General features: G+C 45.7%; 1 protein-coding gene across 1 annotated transcript in view; it reads right to left on the bottom strand.

The window, feature by feature from the left end:
* LOC124008220 (large neutral amino acids transporter small subunit 2-like) overlaps positions 1-16,571 on the bottom strand; it is a 26,582-nt gene extending 10,011 nt beyond the window's left edge. The window contains exons 1-3 of the mRNA XM_046319342.1: positions 15,476-16,571; positions 9,113-9,317; positions 7,706-7,857 (exon numbers count right to left, since the gene is read on the bottom strand). Of these exons, the coding sequence (XP_046175298.1) occupies positions 7,706-7,857; positions 9,113-9,317; positions 15,476-15,611 (493 nt within the window). The 5' untranslated portion in view covers positions 15,612-16,571. The remainder of the gene's footprint in view (positions 1-7,705; positions 7,858-9,112; positions 9,318-15,475) is intronic.
* Between the last annotated feature and the right edge of the window lie 2,842 nt (positions 16,572-19,413).

Here is a 19,413-nt window from a genome sequence, read left to right as displayed (position 1 = left end):
TACTTATTAGGTTAATGCTAAACACGATGGTATTAAATTCTAGAGTGTAGTGGGGGTGGCAGGTAGCCTCGTGGTTAGCATTGGGCTAGTAAACAAATGGTTGCTAGTTCGAATCCCCCAGCCGACAAAGTGAAACACATGTGAATGTGCCCTTGAGCAAGGCACTTAAAGGAATAATCCAGTCAAAACCTATTTTTTGGTATTTTGTTCATTAGTCCACTGTTGATACAGTGCCAAAATGTTACGCATGTCAGAAATCCAGCATTCAAGATAAAACAATATCAAAAAGACAATTGTCACTTGTCACATCACCATGATGATGCAGAAGTATGTATTATTATTGGTGCAGACAGAAGTATGTATTATTATTGGCGCAGACAGAAGTATGTATTATTATTGGTGCAGACAGAAGTATGTATTATTATTGGTGCAGACAGAGGTATGTATTATTATTATTGGTGCAGACAGAAGTATGTATTATTATTGGTGCAGACAGAAGTATGTATTATTATTGGTGCAGACAGAAGTATGTATTATTATTGGTGCAGACAGAAGTATGTATTATTATTGGTGCAGACAGAAGTATGTATTATTATTGGTGCAGACAGAAGTATGTATTATTATTGGTGCAGACAGAAGTATGTATTATTATTGGCGCAGACAGAAGTATGTATTATTATTGGTGCAGACAGAGGTATGTATTATTATTGGCGCAGACAGAAGTATGTATTATTATTATTGGTGCAGACAGAAGTATGTATTATTATTGGTGCAGACAGAAGTATGTATTATTATTGGTGCAGAGAGAGGCAGCAGTCGGATCTGAATAAGGTTTACAGGACCCTCTAACGACCCTGTTGTTGCACACATGACATTACACACACATGACATTACACACACATGACATTACACACACACCCACATCACATTACACACACATCACATTACACACACATCACATTACACACACACACATCACATTACACACACATCACATTACATTAGAAATACCTCCGAGCTTATCTGTTCTGGTCAGTCTGCCAAGGAACAGAGACAGGCTACTCAGCCAGACAGAGACGGAGAGAGGAGGAGGAGAGGAAAAGGGGCTGGGGTGGGAGGGTTGTTCATAGTTTATAGTTGTAAAAGAGTGTATGGTGTTTAGCGGTTTGGGGAAAGGAAAGGGGGGAGTGCGAGGGAAGGGGTAGGGGGGATGTATGGCCTGATCTGTGGATATGTTGTCAGCTGGTAACACACAGTTAGCTGGTCCCAGGTCTGTGCTGTAGCTCCTTTACAATACAGAAGTTAACTAAAGCATATAAAGTGTAGATCTGGGATCAGGCTAATACAAACTGCGTCTACACTACTGAGAAGTGTAGTGAGCTGAGAAGTGTGTGTGTGTGTGGTGTGTGGTGTGTGTGTGTGTGTGTGTGTGTGTGTGTGTGTGTGTGTGTGTGTGTGTGTGTGTGTGTGTGTGTGTGTGTGTGTGTGTGTGTGTGTGTGTGTGTGTGTGTGTGTGTGTGTGTGTGTGTGTGTGTGTGTGTGTGTGTGTGTGTGTGTGTGTGTGTGTGTGTGTGTGTGTGTGTGTGTGTGTGTGTGTGTGTGTGTGTGTGTGTGTGTGTGTAATAAAGAACATACAGCACAGGCGACGCCAAGCAGCAAGTGTGTTTGCAATCCTCTACAGTAACAATAACCTATGTAATGGAAGATATCTGTGAGATTTCTGAAATACGCCTGACACTGCAGTTATATCCACTTTGCCGCACATTCAAAAATAAATATATACATTTGACCTGTGCTGCAGTGCAGGGAACATTCTAAATCATCCCAACTGAATCTCATAGTCCCGTGAATAAAAACAACATGAATCCTACTCCCATTTCTATATGTGGTCTGGCTGAGTAAGAGGAACATCCACTGGTTAACAGCTGGGAAACAGTTTGTTACTGAGCACACACTGCAACATGCTGAGAAGCTCCATAACATGACTGTTCAATAACACGACAACACGCAATCCCGCTCCACCCCGCTCCACCCCACTCCACCCCACTCCACCCCGCTCCTCCATGGAGTCAGGGCTCCAGGCCATGGAGACAGGGGAGACAGGGTGGGGGGGATGGGGGCAGGAACATGTTTTTGAAACTCAACACTTTTCTAATGTTTCTTCATTGCTGCAGCAGCAGTCTGTCCCAGTGACCAACGAGTGGTTGGTGTTTGTGTGTTTAGAAAAACATGAGTGGAAGGGGAGGGGGAGGGGGAGGGGGAAGGGGAGGGGGAAGGGGAGGGGATCAAGGTAACTCAAGAAAACAAACAGTATATACATACATATATATACTTTATTGTTTTTTTGTATAGTCAGCAAAAGTGGTCACACAGCACCATATACAGGTACAGAAACCCCCCCATCTATGCTGCTGTAGATACAAATATAGGATTTCATTTGTTCACTCTTCTGTTGATCGGCAGCAAATAATGCAAACTTGTAGTGTATTTGATTTTTAAAAAGGCTTTTAAAATTTGTGATTTTCACTTTGAAAATTCAGACTTGATTTGCCCAAACGAAAACTGTATCAACCCCTACAACAACGTCCATTAATTATAATCCACATAATAATTCACATTTCCTGTTGCTGAACGATTATTTTCCTGCTGTAGCAAACGGCCTCAAATGAAGATCCTACTGTGTTAGTGACTGTATGTTAGTTTATTCCATGTGTAACTCTGTGTTGTTGTATGTGTCGAACTGCTGTGCTTTATCTTGGCCAGGTCGCAGTTGCAAATGAGAACCTGTTCTCAACTAGCCTACCTGGTTAAATAAAGGTGAAATAAAAAATGTAAAAAACCATCTGTAGCATATCATTTTTCAAGGGCTACATCCCTATACTTAAAGAAACGGAGGAAAATAATATCTGGACTCTCACAACTCTCCCAGACACATGAAACCCCCCCTTGTATAGCACAACATACAGAATGTCCCTGAAACCACCGTCAGAGATACAGAGATACAGAGATACAGACTGTACCGTCCATGCAGGTCCACAAAGGAACCCAAAACAACAGAGGAAGAGGAGGAACAGCAGAAAGAGGAGGAAAAGAGAGAGAGAAGGAAGAGGAGCATGAAGGAGAAGGAGAAGGAGAGAGAGAAAGGAACTTGTCCTAAAGTAACCCTTCACCCAGTTGTCTTATTTTCCTCCACTTGCTGTAAGAGGAACAGCAGCAGAACAGCAGCAGAACAGCAGCAGAACAACAGCAGAACAGCAGCAGAACAACAGCAGAACAGCAGCAGAACAACAGCAGAACAGCAGCAGAACAACAGCAGAACAACAGCAGAACAGCAGCAGAACAGCATCAGAACAGCAGCAGAACAGCAGCAGAACAGCAGCAGAACAACAGCAGAACAACAGCAGAACAGCAGCAGAACAGCAGCAGAACAACAGCAGAACAACAGCAGAACAACAGCAGAACAACAGCAGAACAGCAGCAGAACAACAGCAGAACAACAGCAGAACAGCAGCAGAACAACAGCAGAACAACAGCAGAACAACAGCAGAACAGCAGCAGAACAACAGCAGAACAACAGCAGAACAACAGCAGAACAGCAGCAGAACAACAGCAGAACAACAGCAGAACAACAGCAGAACAACAGCAGAACAACAGCAGAACAACAGCAGAACAGCAGCAGAACAGCAGCAGAACAACAGCAGAACAGCAGCAGAACAACAGCAGAACAACAGCAGAACAACAGCAGAACAACAGCAGAACAACAGCAGAACAGCAGCAGAACAACAGCAGAACAGCAGCAGAACAGCAGCAGAACAGCAGCAGAACAGCAGCAGAACAACAGGGGAACAACAGCAGAACAGCAGCAGAACAGCAGCAGAACAGCAGCAGAACAGCAGCAGAACAGCAGCAGAACAACAGGGGAATACGTTGGTAAGAAACAACAACGGTGACGCTGAGTTTCGACATTCTGCTTGACAACATCTGACCAATTCGTTTCGAGGAAACACAGATTAGGGCTATCGCCTCGGCCAATCAGATTGCAGTGTTCTAAAACTATTGCACATCATCATCGGTGAAGGAAACACTCTCGGCCAAGGAAAATGAATCTTTCTGTCAAGTCTCAACACATCTTCCCCCAGAGGCATTATGGATTGCATACATGTACGAGTGCTGGTCTAGGATCAGTTTAGCCCATTAGACTGTTCGATTAACATAATTTTATGGACAGGGAGGACCTGATCCTAGATCAGCACTTCAATACTCTGAGAATCTTTGTGAATACAACGCCCCCAGATCTTCTCTAATTACTGAAACAATCCCAGCTGGGAAGACTGTGTGACTGGGTTCACGATCGGGACAGCACGAAGACGCCCACAGGGAGTCTGTCTGTCTGCACCGCCAAGCTATCATAGTATCCTGCTCTAACTGAAGATCATCAGGGCAACGGAATAGCCACCGGTGCATTCCAGCTAAAGTGGGTACTGGGCTTGAATGGTGACACGAAAGAACAGTTTCCCACAGCAATTATTCGTCAGTAACAATCGAGCCAGTTACAAAAACCTATTGATGAGATCAACTCGTAATAAAATATTATTAAACAGTTCTTATGGGTTTTGGGGAAAGATTTCACAGACAGAAGAAAACATGTTGAGGCTATCTGGGAGGTTGTTGTTGCTTTCACAAACTAGCTTCACACTGTCGGTCTTTCTCTCTCTCGCTCTCTCTCGCTCTCTCTCGCTCTCTCTCGCTCTCTCTCGCTCTCTCTCTCTCTCTCTCTCTCTCTCTCTCTCTCTCTCTCTCTCTCTCTCTAACCATCTGTCTCTCTCTCTCTCTAACCATCTCTCTCTCTCTCTTCATCTCTCTCTCTTTCTCTCTCTCTCTCTCTCTCTCTCTCTCTCTCTCTCTCTCTCTCTCTCTCTCTCTCTCTCTCTCTCTCTCTCTCTCTCTCCTCATCTTTCTCTCTCTCTCTCTCTATCTCGCTGTCTCTATCTCTGTTTCTGTCTCTGTCTCTGTATCTCTCTCTCTCTCCTCTCTCTCTCTCTCTCTCTCTCTCTCTCTCTCTCTCTCTCTCTCTCTCTCTCTCTCTCTCTCTCTCTCTCTCTCTCTCTCTCTCTCTCTCTCTCTCTCTCTCTCTCTCTCTCTCTCTCTCTCTCTCTCTCTCTCTCTCTCTCTCTCTCTCTCTCTCTCTCTCTCTCTCTCTCTCTCTCTCTCTCTCTCTCTCTCTCTCTCAGAGATGAAGAGAGAGAGGGTGAGAGAGATGAAGAGAGAGAGAGATGGAGAAAGAGATAGTGAGAGAGATGAAGAGGGAGAGAGAGAGAGAGAGAGTGAGATGGAGAGAGAGACAGAGCTAGCTAGTAACAATCGAGCCAGTTACAAAATCCTATTGATGAGATCAACTCGTAATAAAATATTATTAAACAGCTCTTATGGGTTTTGGGGAAAGATTTCACAGACAGAAGAAAACATGTTGAAGCTATCTGGGAGGTTGTTGTTGCTTTCACAAACTAGCTTCACTCTCTCTCTCTCTCTCTCTCTCTCTCTCTCTCTCTCTCTCTCTCTCTCTCTCTCTCTCTCTCTCTCTCTCGCTGTCTCTGTCTCTCTCTCCCCATCTCTCCAGAGAGAGAGAGTGAGAGAGAGATGAAGAGAGAGAGGGTGAGAGAGATGAAGAGAGAGACAGAGCTAGATAGAGATGTAGAGAGATGAATAGAGAGAGAGTGAGAGAGATGAAGAGAGATGAAGAGTGAGAGAGACAGAGAGAGAGAGCGAGATGGAGAGAGAGAGAGAGATGAAGAGAGAGAGAGCGAGAGATGGAGAGGGAGAGCGAGATGGACAGAGAGAGAGAGATGGAGAGAGAGAGAGAGATGAAGAGAGAGAGAGTGAGATGGAGAGAGAGATGAAGAGAGAGAGAGAGAGAGAGAGAGAGAGAGAGAGAGAGAGAGAGAGAGAGAGAGAGAGAGAGAGAGAGATGAAGAGAGAGAGAGATGAAGAGAGAGAGAGAGAGATGAAGAGAGAGAGAGATGAAGAGAGAGAGAGCGAGATGGAGAGAGAGAGATAGAGAGATGAAGAGAGAGAGAGCGAGATGGAGAGAGAGATGAAGAGAGAGAGAGATGAAGAGAGAGAGAGAGATGAAGAGAGAGAGAGAGATGAAGAGAGAGAGAGCGAGATGGAGAGAGAGATGAAGAGAGAGAGATAGAGAGATGAAGAGAGAGAGAGCGAGATGGAGAGAGAGATGAAGAGAGAGAGAGATGAAGAGAGAGAGAGAGATGGTTAGAGAGAGAGAGAGACAGATGGTTAGAGAGAGAGAGAGAGAGAGAGAGAGAGAGAGAGAGAGAGAGAGAGAGAGAGAGAGAGAGAGAGAGAGAGAGAGATAGCGAGAGAGAGAGAGAGAGCGAGATGAAGAGAGAGACAGAGCTAGATAGAGATGTAGAGAGATGAATAGAGAGAGAGCGAGAGAGATGAAGAGAGATGAAGAGTGAGAGAGACAGAGAGAGAGAGCGAGATGGAGAGAGAGACAGAGATGAAGAGAGAGAGAGCGAGAGATGGAGAGGGAGAGCGAGATGGACAGAGAGAGAGAGATGGAGAGAGATGAAGAGAGAGAGAGATGAAGAGAGAGAGAGAGAGAGATGAAGAGAGAGAGAGATGAAGAGAGAGAGAGCGAGATGGAGAGAGAGATGAAGAGAGAGAGAGATAGAGAGATGAAGAGAGAGAGAGCGAGATGGAGAGAGAGATGAAGAGAGAGAGAGATGAAGAGAGAGAGAGAGATGAAGAGAGAGAGAGAGATGAAGAGAGAGAGAGCGAGATGGAGAGAGAGATGAAGAGAGAGAGAGATAGAGAGATGAAGAGAGAGAGAGCGAGATGGAGAGAGAGATGAAGAGAGAGAGAGATGAAGAGAGAGAGAGAGAGATGAAGAGAGAGAGCGAGATAGAGAGAGAGATGGAGAGAGAGATGAAGAGAGAGAGGGATGAAGAGAGATGAAGAGTGAGAGAGACAGAGAGAGAGTGAGATGGAGAGAGAGAGAGATGAAGTGAGAGAGAGCGAGACGGAGAGAGAGAGAGATGAAGAGAGAGATGGAGCGAGAGATGAAGAGAGAAAGTGTGTGTGAAGGTTGAGTGAACCAGAAAGAGACCCGGGTTAAATTCAACCTCACAAAGTTGTTCCCCACTATTTGCCCTCCTTCACTCTCCTTCACAGATCTGATATGATTGAATAAGTGAAAGCAATACAACGTAGACTAGATGTAGCTACTGCTTGCACCGATTCCAGTTTTCTCAGATCTGTGAAGGAACAATCTGTTGATGTTTTACTCCTCTCTGTTTCGCATGTCCATTCCCCGCCCTTTCCACTCTTCCTGCATGAAGAGGCTCTACTACTACACCAACACAACAGAATCGTATGGGTTTCCTACAAACAAAACATCTCTGGCATGCAGAGAGTTGACAAAACACAGAGTAGAGAACAAACCAATCTAAGTTGTCCAAGTAAGGCTAAAATAGTTTTTAAGACTTGCAGTAATTGTAGCATAGAATTGTATTATCATTGCATAGCTAAACATGAAAAAAAAAACGTATTTAAAAAAACTCTCTCACTTTCCCTCTTGTTTCTATCTTTCTCTCTCTCTCTGTCACTCTCTCTCTCTGTCACTCTCTCATATTCAATCCATTCAACTTTTCACCCCCCCCCACCTCTCAGGGTACAGGGTACTCACGTAGGCAGACGCCGGCCAGCAGGCGCAGTCCGTTCTCCGGGGGGAAGCAGGTTGGGAAGAGGGGCTGTAGGACGTAGTTGGAGAAGGTGAGGGCGATCACCGCCTGGTTGGTGGGGTAGATCACCAGCACAGCGATCCACAGACGCAGGAACCTAGAGGAGGAGGAGGGAGGGAGGGAGGGAGGGAGGGAGGGAGATGGAGGGAGGGAGGGAGATGGAGGGAGAGGAGAGGAAGGGGTAAATTAGGGTTATGAACAGCATGTAGACACTGACACACACACACACAGATAGTGTGTTTAAAACATAGTAGGACTGGATAACAATGTATTGTATAAATCATGAAGGGGCAGAGCTACTCTTAGAGGGATAGAGGTCACTCACTCACTCAGAGAGTGGATGTGTGTGTTAAGGAGGGGGCAGTGATATCTATCTGACTAGAGGAGGAGACCACATCAGAAAATGTTTTTTCCCCAAATTCTCCACCAGCTTCTGGAGCGGTCATTATGCTTCACTGTGTTCCCCATGTTAGCCAAGCTGTTACCCACAAAAACAGTGTGTGTGTGTGTGTGCATGCGTGTGTGTGTGAGCTGGTGTTGAGCCAGAGTGTGTCTATGTGTGTGTTAACAAAATGTTCACAAGGCAATACGTGTGTAAGATTAAAGAAAAGCTCCAAAGCTGAGCCCTCAGTTAAGGAATTGATTTGCTAACTATGTGTGATAGTACATCATCAGGACTGAGTGTCAGCACCACCATGGCTAGTACTGGAATGCCTGGCCTGACTCCCCCGCACCGATTGGGTGGGCACATCCACAAACACCTATGGAGAGACTCTGCGGAAGAGTCCACCCCCACCACCCGGCAACGCAGGGGTGTCGTTATCAACAACCTTGTTTCTGCTGTACCCTCCTACTCCTACACAGTACACCATCAAAACAAACACTCCTTGATCGTAACTTGGTATCACAGAGAGAAGGAAACAGCCCCGAAGACCTTCAAACCTAAACATCTGAGGCATCTGCAGGAAACCGTACGAGACCCATTCTAACATACTAAACAAAGCCTTCAAACGGAGAATATCAGTTAGTTCTGGGTAAAAGTTAGTTTCATTGTAAACCTCTCATTGATCTATTGACGGGACACTAACAATAGTCTGAGGTGTTTTGGTCTGGGTGGATTCCTCTCTGGAAATACTCTGATACAAAATGGATCCAGACTGTTGCAACACAAGACCTGTGTGTGTTAACCGTCAGGGCGAACACTACAAAACACATTAATCAATGTGGACAAAGGATTGGTGATATGTCCTGGGCAGAGGATACCAGAGAGGATAAGAATGAGTGAGTGAGTTAGATCAGTGAATACAGTCGTGGGTCAAAGGTCACCAAGCACCATAGATCCAGCCACTCACCCTGCCAGTCCTCCGAAGATGTCCTTGACGTATGCGTAGTCTCCCCCTGACTTGGGGATGGTGACACCCAGCTCGGCGTAGCACAGCGCCCCGATGGCCGTGATGATGCCGGTGACGATCCACACGATCAGAGCCAGACCCACCGAACTGGCGTTCTCCATCACACCCTTAGGGCTGACGAATATCCCCGACCCGATGATGTTACCTATGATAGAGAGAAGAAGAGGGGACGGTTATTGAAGTGACACCAACAGTTATTTGAGGTACCGAGGAGAAGGGAGGGGGGGGGTTACTAGCGTGACACCAGTGTTATTCATAGGCAGGAAGATCTGAAGGGGGATGGAGACATTAGGGTGAGAGAACGTCAGTTCCACCATCTAATAACGATGGGAGAAGGGAACGTTATCGACGTGACACCAGCATTCGTCACAGGTTTGCAATCAGGAGATCAATCGGGGGGAACAGAGTGGAAGCAATGGAGGCAGTTTAATGTGGGATTCTAAACAATGTGTGTAACAAAATCACAGTTCAGAATTCCTCTTCCAATCATGAGCTCTATACCTCTGAGAGACAACACCGTGTTACCATACCCAGGGGAGGAGGAAGTTCTGACCCAGAAGTTCCATTAACACATCTGATTGCTCAGCCTTTTATCAGATTTCCTAGAGATGAGAAGGAGGATAATAACGGAGGGGGACAAACAGAATGTTGGGATTTAAAGAGTGGTGTAGTGAACAATGGATGACAGAGGGAAAATGTGAGGATGAAGGAGACAGATAAAGTAGAAGAAAGAGAGAGACAGAGAGACACACAAAGAGAGAGGGGAGAATTTCATTTTAACAGCAGTGAGCAGCCAGCCAGCCAGCAGACAGAGTGGAAACACAATGTGCTGAGTTAGCACTGAGGATGAGAAGACACAGAGAGAGAGAGAGAGAGAGAGAGAGAGAAAGGGGGAGAGGTGAGTGTGTGTGTGTGTGTGTGTGTGTGTGTGTGTGTGTGTGTGTGTGTGTGTGTGTGTGTGTGTGTGTGTGTGTGTGTGTGTGTGTGTGTGTGTGTGTGTGTGTGTGTGTGTGTGTGTGTGTGTGTGTGTGTGTGTGTGTGTGTGTGTACTAAGGAGGCCCCTACACTACATCGGAACAATGCCCTGACAGCCTATATAAGCATCAGACTGGCAGTCAGTTTATAGAGCCAGGAAACATGAAAGAGACTGTGTGTGTGTGTGTGTGTTAGGTTAGACTTGGTTTAGATGACAGGTTAACTACTCACACCCCATCAGAGATCTGAAGAAGCAGTAGGGGTCAGAGGTCGGGTTGAGAATCAGATTCAGCTGACTGATTGGCTCATAAACCTTGACAGCGAATAGCACGCCAGGGCTAAAGATCGTATATTAGAACTTGCAGAGTCAGAGTTGACTGAGGAGAATACACAGTACAAAAGCCAAAGGTATTGATATAGACTTTTTGAATGGGGTTTGGTGTGTTCTCTTTTACTTCAACATTCCTCTACAGGTAAGACAGTGTCTGGAGGCAATAACCTACACACACACACACACACACACACACACACACACACACACACACACACACACACACACACACACACACACACACACACACACACACACACACACACACACACACACACACACACACACACACACCACGCACATACCCACGCACATACCCACGCACATACCCACGCACGCGCGCACACACCCACGCACGCGCGCACACACACGCACACACACACACACACACACACACACACACACACACACACACACACACACACACACACACACACACACACACACACACACACACACACACACACACACACACACACACACACACACACACATACCCACGCACATACCCACGCACGCACATACCCACGCACGCGCGCACACACCCACGCACGCGCGCACACACACACACACACACACACACACACACACACACACACACACACACACACACACACACACACACACACACACACACACACACACACACACACACACACACACACACACACACACACACACACACCTAAACCCCTGACCTGCGTTGCCCCAATGGGTGAACAGTCTGAAAACACAAGCATTTAAATTCTCCATATGCATCCTGAACTGTACTCGCTGGTGCACCTTGACTAAAGAAGGCGACTGCTTCCAGTAAGTTGACTACATCTTTGGTACTGTGCAGTCAGTGCCAAAGTGACAAGGCTTCAGTTCAGCAACTCTGTGACCCTTGGATGGTGAGACAATGAGAGGGGACTGGGTTAGGTTATAGGGTGACTGGTGGGACAATGAGAGGGGACTGGTAGGATTGGTGTAGTCATTGGCTGGAGGTAGTTTCCACCATTGTTCACGCCATGAAGGGGAGTTTGCATCCACACACTTTGAGAGAATGGTGGAGAATTGGGAATGAAACCAAAAGGTCTCTGTAAGCACTAGAACAAGTAAGAACCAAACCCAGCATGTGTAATCTGCAGGAGAATGTACACTAAAACATCACTGGCCTCAAACAATGCTGGTAGGCCTACAGCTCAGACAAAGCTGTTCATGTCATGTGCTAGGCTTACTTACTCAGACAAAGGCTGCGTCCCAATTGGCACCCTATTCCCCAACACAGTGCCCTACTTGATAGGGAATAGGGTGCCATTTGAGATGCAGACCTTGCTTACTTCAGCCTTATGATCCCCTTTCATGAACAATGTGCTGTGTAGTGTGTCCCAGTCTACTGCCCCCTTACCAGAGGCAGGGCCCTTGACCAGAGCTCCCAAGCTCCAAGCTGTGATGAACTGACAAGCATCCCAGAACAACACAGACAGGTGAACGCTGAGCACAGATGTAATGTGCAAAAGGCTCTCCGAGACCTACACTAATGGTTAAGGTTAGGAAGCTGATCCTAGATCTGTACCATGGGGACTACAACCCAGAGAATAGCGCTACAGCTGTGAGCAGGTTCTGTGGTATTACAAAGACCAGGGAGATTAGCGCATTTTCACTTCCTCCCTGTCCCTAAAGCCCTCTACAAACTGCCCAGCTGAGGCAACCTGCTGCTTGGACGCTGTCCAGAAGCTCTCAGAGGACACACACACACACACACACACACACACACACACACACACACACACACACACACACACACACACACACACACACACACACACACACACACACACACACACACACACACACACACACACACACACACACACACACACACACACACACACACACACACACACACACTGACGCTAAGACACACACACCTCAGAGAGCGCTGCCAATTAGCACTTATCATTACAGCAGTGCCCAGCTTTGAGTTTAATGGGCCCAGAGTAAAAGAGGTGAAGAATGAAGAATTAAATAATGTTAGAAGGAATGAAAGGAGGAGGGGGAGGTGAAGAATGTGGTGAGCTGCTGCAATCCCCATCATCCACCCACCTGACTGACACTCCTACCTGCTGACTCTGATTAGGCCACCTTCCCCTCCTCACCCCCCTCAGCCCCCCCTCACCCAGAAGGAGGTGAAGGTGGACTCACAATAGATCTGACTGACTGTACCTTTAGCTCATAACCCCCCCGCTCCCCTCAGTCCCCTTCAAGGGAACAGAGAACAAAGGCTGAGGGAAGAGTTGGAACATGGCAGTTTGAGTTCAGTCATCTGACGATAAGGCCTCTCACGTGAGATAAGAGGAGAGATCAGGGTTGTGTTCATTTGGCATAGAACGAAAGAAAACATTCAAACAGGGAGGGACAGTACCTAAACTTATGCCCTAAGAAACGTTTGTTTTCGTCTTCTGTTGCAAACCATTTTGCTTCGGTGTGCATTAATGAATATGGCCCAGATGTGTTTGTGAAAGAGTGACCTTACTGTAGACTAGAGTGTCATCATGACATGTAGGCTACTATGGTAATCCTTGGCTTGCTCTTTTAAACTTTCATGATTGGGGTTAAATGATGTGGGTTAAACTGTTAATGACATTTGGAAGATGAAGAACCTATGGACTGGGTGGGAGCAATTCACACCTCTAGTCTCTTCACTCTTTTGCATTTAAAAACAACAAGAGCTGTGACCCAAGTGACACCATATCCCCTATATAGTGCACCACAGAGCTCTGGTCAAAAGTAATGCACTTTTTTTCACTCTCTTTTTCTCCCCCCCCCCCCCCCCTCTCTCTCTCCCGCTCTCTCTTGCTCTTTCTCTATCTACCCCCAACTCTGTCTCTAAACAGAAAGGACCCTGGGACTATCCAGTCGGTTCAGTTACCATGGAAACCTGTCAGTGAGTGAGTCATCTCCCTCAAGATTGAAAGACCAGAGACCAGAGACCAGAGACCAGAGACTAGAGACTAGAGACTAGAGACTAGAGACCAGAGACCAGAGACCAGAGACCAGAGACCAGAGACCAGAGACTAGAGACCAGAGACCAGAGACTAGAGACTAGAGACCAGAGACCAGAGACTAGAGACTAGAGACTAGAGACCAGAGACCAGAGACCAGAGACCAGAGACCACCCCACTGATTCACCTGGACCTCACAGGTGAATCATGGAAGTACTGCCCGTTCCATGATCTCGCCATCACGGTTGACAACTCCATTGTGTCCTCCTCCCAAAGCGCTAAGAACCTTGGCGTGATCCTGGACAACACCCTGTCGTTCTCAACCAACATCAAGGCGGTGGCCCGTTCCTGTAGGTTCATGCTCTACAACATCCGCAGAGTACGACCCTGCCTCACACAGGAAGCGGCACAGGTCCTAATCCAGGCACTTGTCATCTCCCGTCTGGATTACTGCAACTCGCTGTTGGCTGGGCTCCCTGCCTGTGCCATTAAACCCCTTCAACTCATCCAGAACGCCGCAGCCCGTCTGGTGTTCAACCTTCCCAAGTTCTCTCACGTCACCCCGCTCCTCCGTTCTCTCCACTGGCTTCCAGTTGAAGCTCGCATCCGCTACAAGACCATGGTGCTTGCCTACGGAGCTGTGAGGGGAACGGCACCTCAGTACCTCCAGGCTCTGATCAGGCCCTACACCCAAACAAGGGCACTGCGTTCATCCACCTCTGGCCTGCTCGCCTCCCTACCACTGAGGAAGTACAGCTCCCGCTCAGCCCAGTCAAAACTGTTCGCTGCTCTGGCCCCCCAATGGTGGAACAAACTCCCTCACGACGCCAGGACAGCGGAGTCAATCACCACCTTCCGGAGACACCTGAAACCCCACCTCTTTAAGGAATACCTAGGATAGGATAAGTAATCCTTCTCACCCCTCCCCCCTTTTAAGATTTAGATGCACTATTGTAAAGTGACTGTTCCACTGGATGTCATAAGGTGAATGCACCAATTTGTAAGTCGCTCTGGATAAGAGCGTCTGCTAAATGACTTAAATGTAAATGTAAACAACAACAAATCCCCTGTCTGTGTATCGATCTACACGCCTCAAATGATTTGCACTGTGCTCCTAAAGTCCTTTGTGCGCGTCTACCTTTCTCAACTGGTGCATACACAAGCTCAGTGTAAAACAAAAAGTCCTGCCCTGATGTGTTTGAATATTGGGATGATCACTTTCACTAAGCATAAACTACATCAGATGGCTCTGATCACAAGTATTGGTAAACAGATTTACAAGTGATATAAGCCTAGTTCGGTGGTTACATGGGTTTTCACTTTCTAATGGTAATGATGGTGTAATTACTTGGAACTACAAAGAAATTGTAAATGTGAAAAAGTGTTGATTTTTCTTGAAATTGCAGCTCAGAGCTCAGACATCTTCATTTACAGCAATGATGGAGATCATGTCCTGACAGTTTCAGTTTGGGCTGAAGATTAGAGAGATGATCAAAGTGTTGCTGATTAACTGACTAATGAACTCACAGCGAGATAGAGAACGGATTGAATTGAATGACTGGTAACTGCTGAAGTGATGCAATAGCCATCAACGATAATTATCCGACATTAGAAGATGTTTCAAATGATCCACTAATAAGGTCCCATTTTGAGTAAGTAGGAGAGCGAAGTAGGAGAGCGACCTTACGCTACCCAAACCAAATCTTATTCATAATGTTTATGCCATACTTAAAAGCACTTTAAGCTACTCTGAGCAGTGGTCAGTCCAATTCACTCTCATAGCACTGGTTTTCCAACTAGTTATGCACGAACGCGCGCACGCACGCACGCACACACACACACACACACTTTCTCTGAGTCAGTGTACCTAAAGCTCAGGTGGGTCACAGTAGGCTATTATTCTAAATTAACTACGCCTATTAATAACTTATTCGCAAACCAGCCTTTGCAAATACGCACGAACATTATTAGAGACATTATCCTATCCAATGTTTGATTTTTGACACTTACCAACAATAATTCCGCAGGCGCTCACAAGGCCGATCTCTTTCTTCAGAGCCACCCCTCCTGACTCCTTCCCGGACTCGGAGACAGCATCCCCGCCAGATGCGGCTGCGCTGCCCCGTTGCCTTGGTCCGTTCGTCATTTTGGTGATAGAGTTGTTCAGTCCTCGCTGTGACACTTGCTGCTGCAGCTGTGCCTGTGGTCGCTCTAAATTGATAGCTAAAAAGCACTTGGACGTAGGGGCTCAATGTGCGCTTCGGTAAGACCACACAGCACACTTCACAGCACTTCGCCCAAAGGTGTCGAAGATGACTAGATTACAAGTAATGTTTACTTGTTGCAGTATTCTGGTGTAGCCTATTCAACACCTCGCGAATCGAATCGACCCTTCAGATGTTATGGGCAACGCACTGCCGCAAATAGTCCATTTATATAACAATAAATCAGTGCAGTTACACGTCATGTAAACTTGTTTTTAAACTTGTATTCTCATGTTGTCCAGAATACCAATGTATTTGCTGTTAGAATGTTGCACTGGCGCACTACCTGAGCGCTAAGGAAATTGCAACAAGTTCGCCTACCTAATCAGTTGATAAAATACGAAAAATGCCTAGTTTGCACTGCGGGAAACGACAACAAAAACATGAGATAACAGCTTTTTATCTCGTATTGACCGTTATTAACGCGACTGTCTGATTTGAGTAACAAAGTTGTGATATTTCACAGGTAATCTATTTTAATTGTTAGACATATGACAAAAAAACAACGTATTGTTGAAAATATATAACCAAATAAGTAACAGGTATTCAATAGTCCATTTAGTGAACAAGAATGGCGTATTCCAGTGACATACTGCGAAAGAACCCTTCTGTCACAAAATATTCGTTTTGAAACAAAACTAAAACGCCTTTCACTGCTTCCTTGACTACAGTTGAGAGCTCCAGAGACCCGAATCAGAGCATCCCTTTACGCACCATTAAAACTGGTTGAAAAACACACAACTGTGTCTCCCACCCAAAAACTGAACCTCAATAAAAATGTCCTTTCTGATCTTTAGGTCTTCAGCGGTATCCTTGCAGCTTGGTCTGACTAAACGATGAGCAAGATATTGGGTAAATATACATGTCCCCTTCATATTATGAGTACAGTAGGACCGCCCCTTTCCACACTAGCCCCTCCTCTTCTCACCACCAGGCTTCAGTTCAGCCTGTCTACCCTTCCCCTCCTCCCCATATTCAAGTAATCAGCTTTCCCCCAACCCCCCTCTGCTCCATACAGTACGACCCGAAGAAAACACCACAGCATAGTGGAATACTGCACAAACTCTCTCACCTCCATTCTCTCTCTCCACCTTTCTCTCTCTCTTCCCCTTCTTTCTCTCTTTCTCTCTCTCTCACACCAGACCCTAAATGTAGCACCTTCACTTGCACCTCTAGTGTTTGCTGGTGGTGTAGTATCTATACCATTAGCCTACATACATACATACAGTGCCTTCGGAAAGTATTCAGACCCCTTGACTTTTTCCACATTTTGTTATGCCACAGCTTTTTTCTAAAATGGATTAAATTGTTTCTCCCCCATCATCAATCTACACGGAATATCCCAAAACAAAGAAGCAAAAACAATTTTATTTATTTAATTTAGCTCATTTATAAAAAATATAAAAAACAGAAAATATCACATTTACATCAGTATTCAGACCCTTTACTCAGTACTTTGTTGAAGCACTTTTGGCAGAGATTACAGCAGTATGATTACAGTATGACGCTACAAGCTTGGCACACCTTTATTTGAGGAGTTTCTCCCAGTCTTCTCTGCAGATCCTCTGAAGCTCTGTCAGGTTGGATGGGGAGCGTCGCTGCACAGCTGTTTTTCAGGTCTCTACAGAGATGTTTGATTGGGTTCAAGTCTGGGTTCTGGCTGGGCCACTCAAGGACATTGAGACTTGTTCCGAAGCCACTCCTGCGTTGTCTTGATTGTGTGCTTAGGGTCGTTGTCCTGTTGGAAGGCGAGTCTCATAGAAAAGGGTCTGATTACTTATGTAAATAAGGTATTTCTGTATTTTTATTTTTAATAAATGTGCAAAAATGACTATAAATCTGTTTTCGCTTTGACATTATGGGTTATTGTGTGTAGATTGCTGAGGATGTTTTTTTTTATTTAATCAATTTTAGAATAAGTCTGTAACGTAACAAAATGTGGAAAAAGTCCAGGGGTCTGAATAATGTCCCAAGGCACTGTATGTAACATAGGGTGGAGAGAGTGCATTTCTCTGACTTCCCCTATGACAACCTTGTTGGCATTGCACACAGACCATATACGCCACATACACAATTCACACAATGCACACACACCACGCACCATGCACACTGTGTATGCAAATGTGTCTCCAGCAGGTCTCTTGGGTTTGGCTGATATGCTACTCTCTTGCTGCTATCCTTTATTATCTGCTAAGAGTTTGACTGAGTGTGTGTGTGTGTGTGTGTGTGTGTGTGTGTGTGTGTGTGTGTGTGTGTGTGTGTGTGTGTGTGTGTGTGTGTGTGTGTGTGTGTGTGTGTGTGTGTGTGTGTGTGTGTGTGTGTGTGTGTGTGTGTGTGTGTGTGTGTGTGTGTGTGTGTAAATCAGGTGTTTATTTACTGGCCAGCTGTCTTTCAAGATGTATAGCCGAATCATAGCAGGTGTCTAAGGCCTTGAGACTGTGTACACCGAGAGCCTCACCTCTGCTGTAATGGACATGATTGATGTTTGATAGTGGTGAGATGCTGTAACAGAGGAAATGAACCTTGCGACCGGTCAAAGTCTAGCCATAGCACCAGACTTTAGTGTCCAGCTGGTTGGTTCTGGACGGGTTATTGTTGAGATAGGCTTGCTTCGACCAGATTATCCAACTCCTATTGCTAACCATAACCATTAGGCCGATCTACAAATATCTGACCCTGGATCTGTGGTTAGGAAACTCTCTGACACAGAGCTGTTCATTGTTTCTGAGTGGCCCAGTAACCTGCTTCCCTAGTCATGCCCAGTGTGCGTGCCAGTATGTATGTGTGTGTGTGTGTGTCTGTCAGCATGTGAGGTCTAAGTAAAGAGAGATCCTCTTCTCTACTCGCCACTGCGTTAATGGCCTCAATGACAGACCATTGTCATTGTGTGTGTTTCTGTGTCACTGTGTGTGTGTGTGTCAGTGTGTGTTCACTGTGAATAACACCCACTAGGTAATATTTCTGTTCTCTTTCACTCAGCAGTGCAGTTTGAGGGTCCCAAATGGCACCCTATTCCCTATATAGTGCACTATAAAAAAAAATCAGAACACTATATAGGGAATAGGGTGCCACTTGGGACACAGCTGGTACTGAAGGCTATTTTGAGAAATCATTAGTTGAGGTAATGCAACTCGTGCTTTCTTTGTTCCAATGAGTGCTTAGCGCACTAGTGATGAAAGCCGAAAATGTGATTCTGTGTGTTAACACTGCAGTGATGAGCTAAACCAGCTTTGTCATTTTGAATTTGATAGGGTTTCGTCATGACATGTTCAATAAGACGCATAGACAGTAAAGTAGCACAACTTAACATGCTACCAGGTCACACCATGGAGTGCAGAAGGTTGCCTTTCACATGTATTCTTTTAAGGTGTTCCTAAAGTTAATTTCTATTGGTGTGGGAGTTTAAACATTCATCAGAAATTATGAGAAGCTTTTCTGGTTGCTCTGAAATCAGTTAAGATTGTCAGGAAATGATCGATACCGTGTATTTTCTTATTTGAATAGACTTACAATAAGTTTTTCTGGATGAGAGCGTCTTCTAATGACTACGTCATTCATTGCTTTTCTATTCCTCTGGTAGTACGTGATAACTCTTGATTAGGTTTGAGAGTGAAACCCAGGGAACATTTTGTTTGTCCTGTTTGCAGTGATTGATTAAATCAAACTGACTCTAACTGCCTTTTT

Source organism: Oncorhynchus gorbuscha, linkage group LG21, assembly GCF_021184085.1.
Source record: "Oncorhynchus gorbuscha isolate QuinsamMale2020 ecotype Even-year linkage group LG21, OgorEven_v1.0, whole genome shotgun sequence".
In the NCBI taxonomy this organism is placed as follows: Eukaryota; Metazoa; Chordata; class Actinopteri; order Salmoniformes; family Salmonidae; genus Oncorhynchus; species Oncorhynchus gorbuscha.
This window is presented reverse-complemented; position numbering and strand designations above follow the sequence as displayed.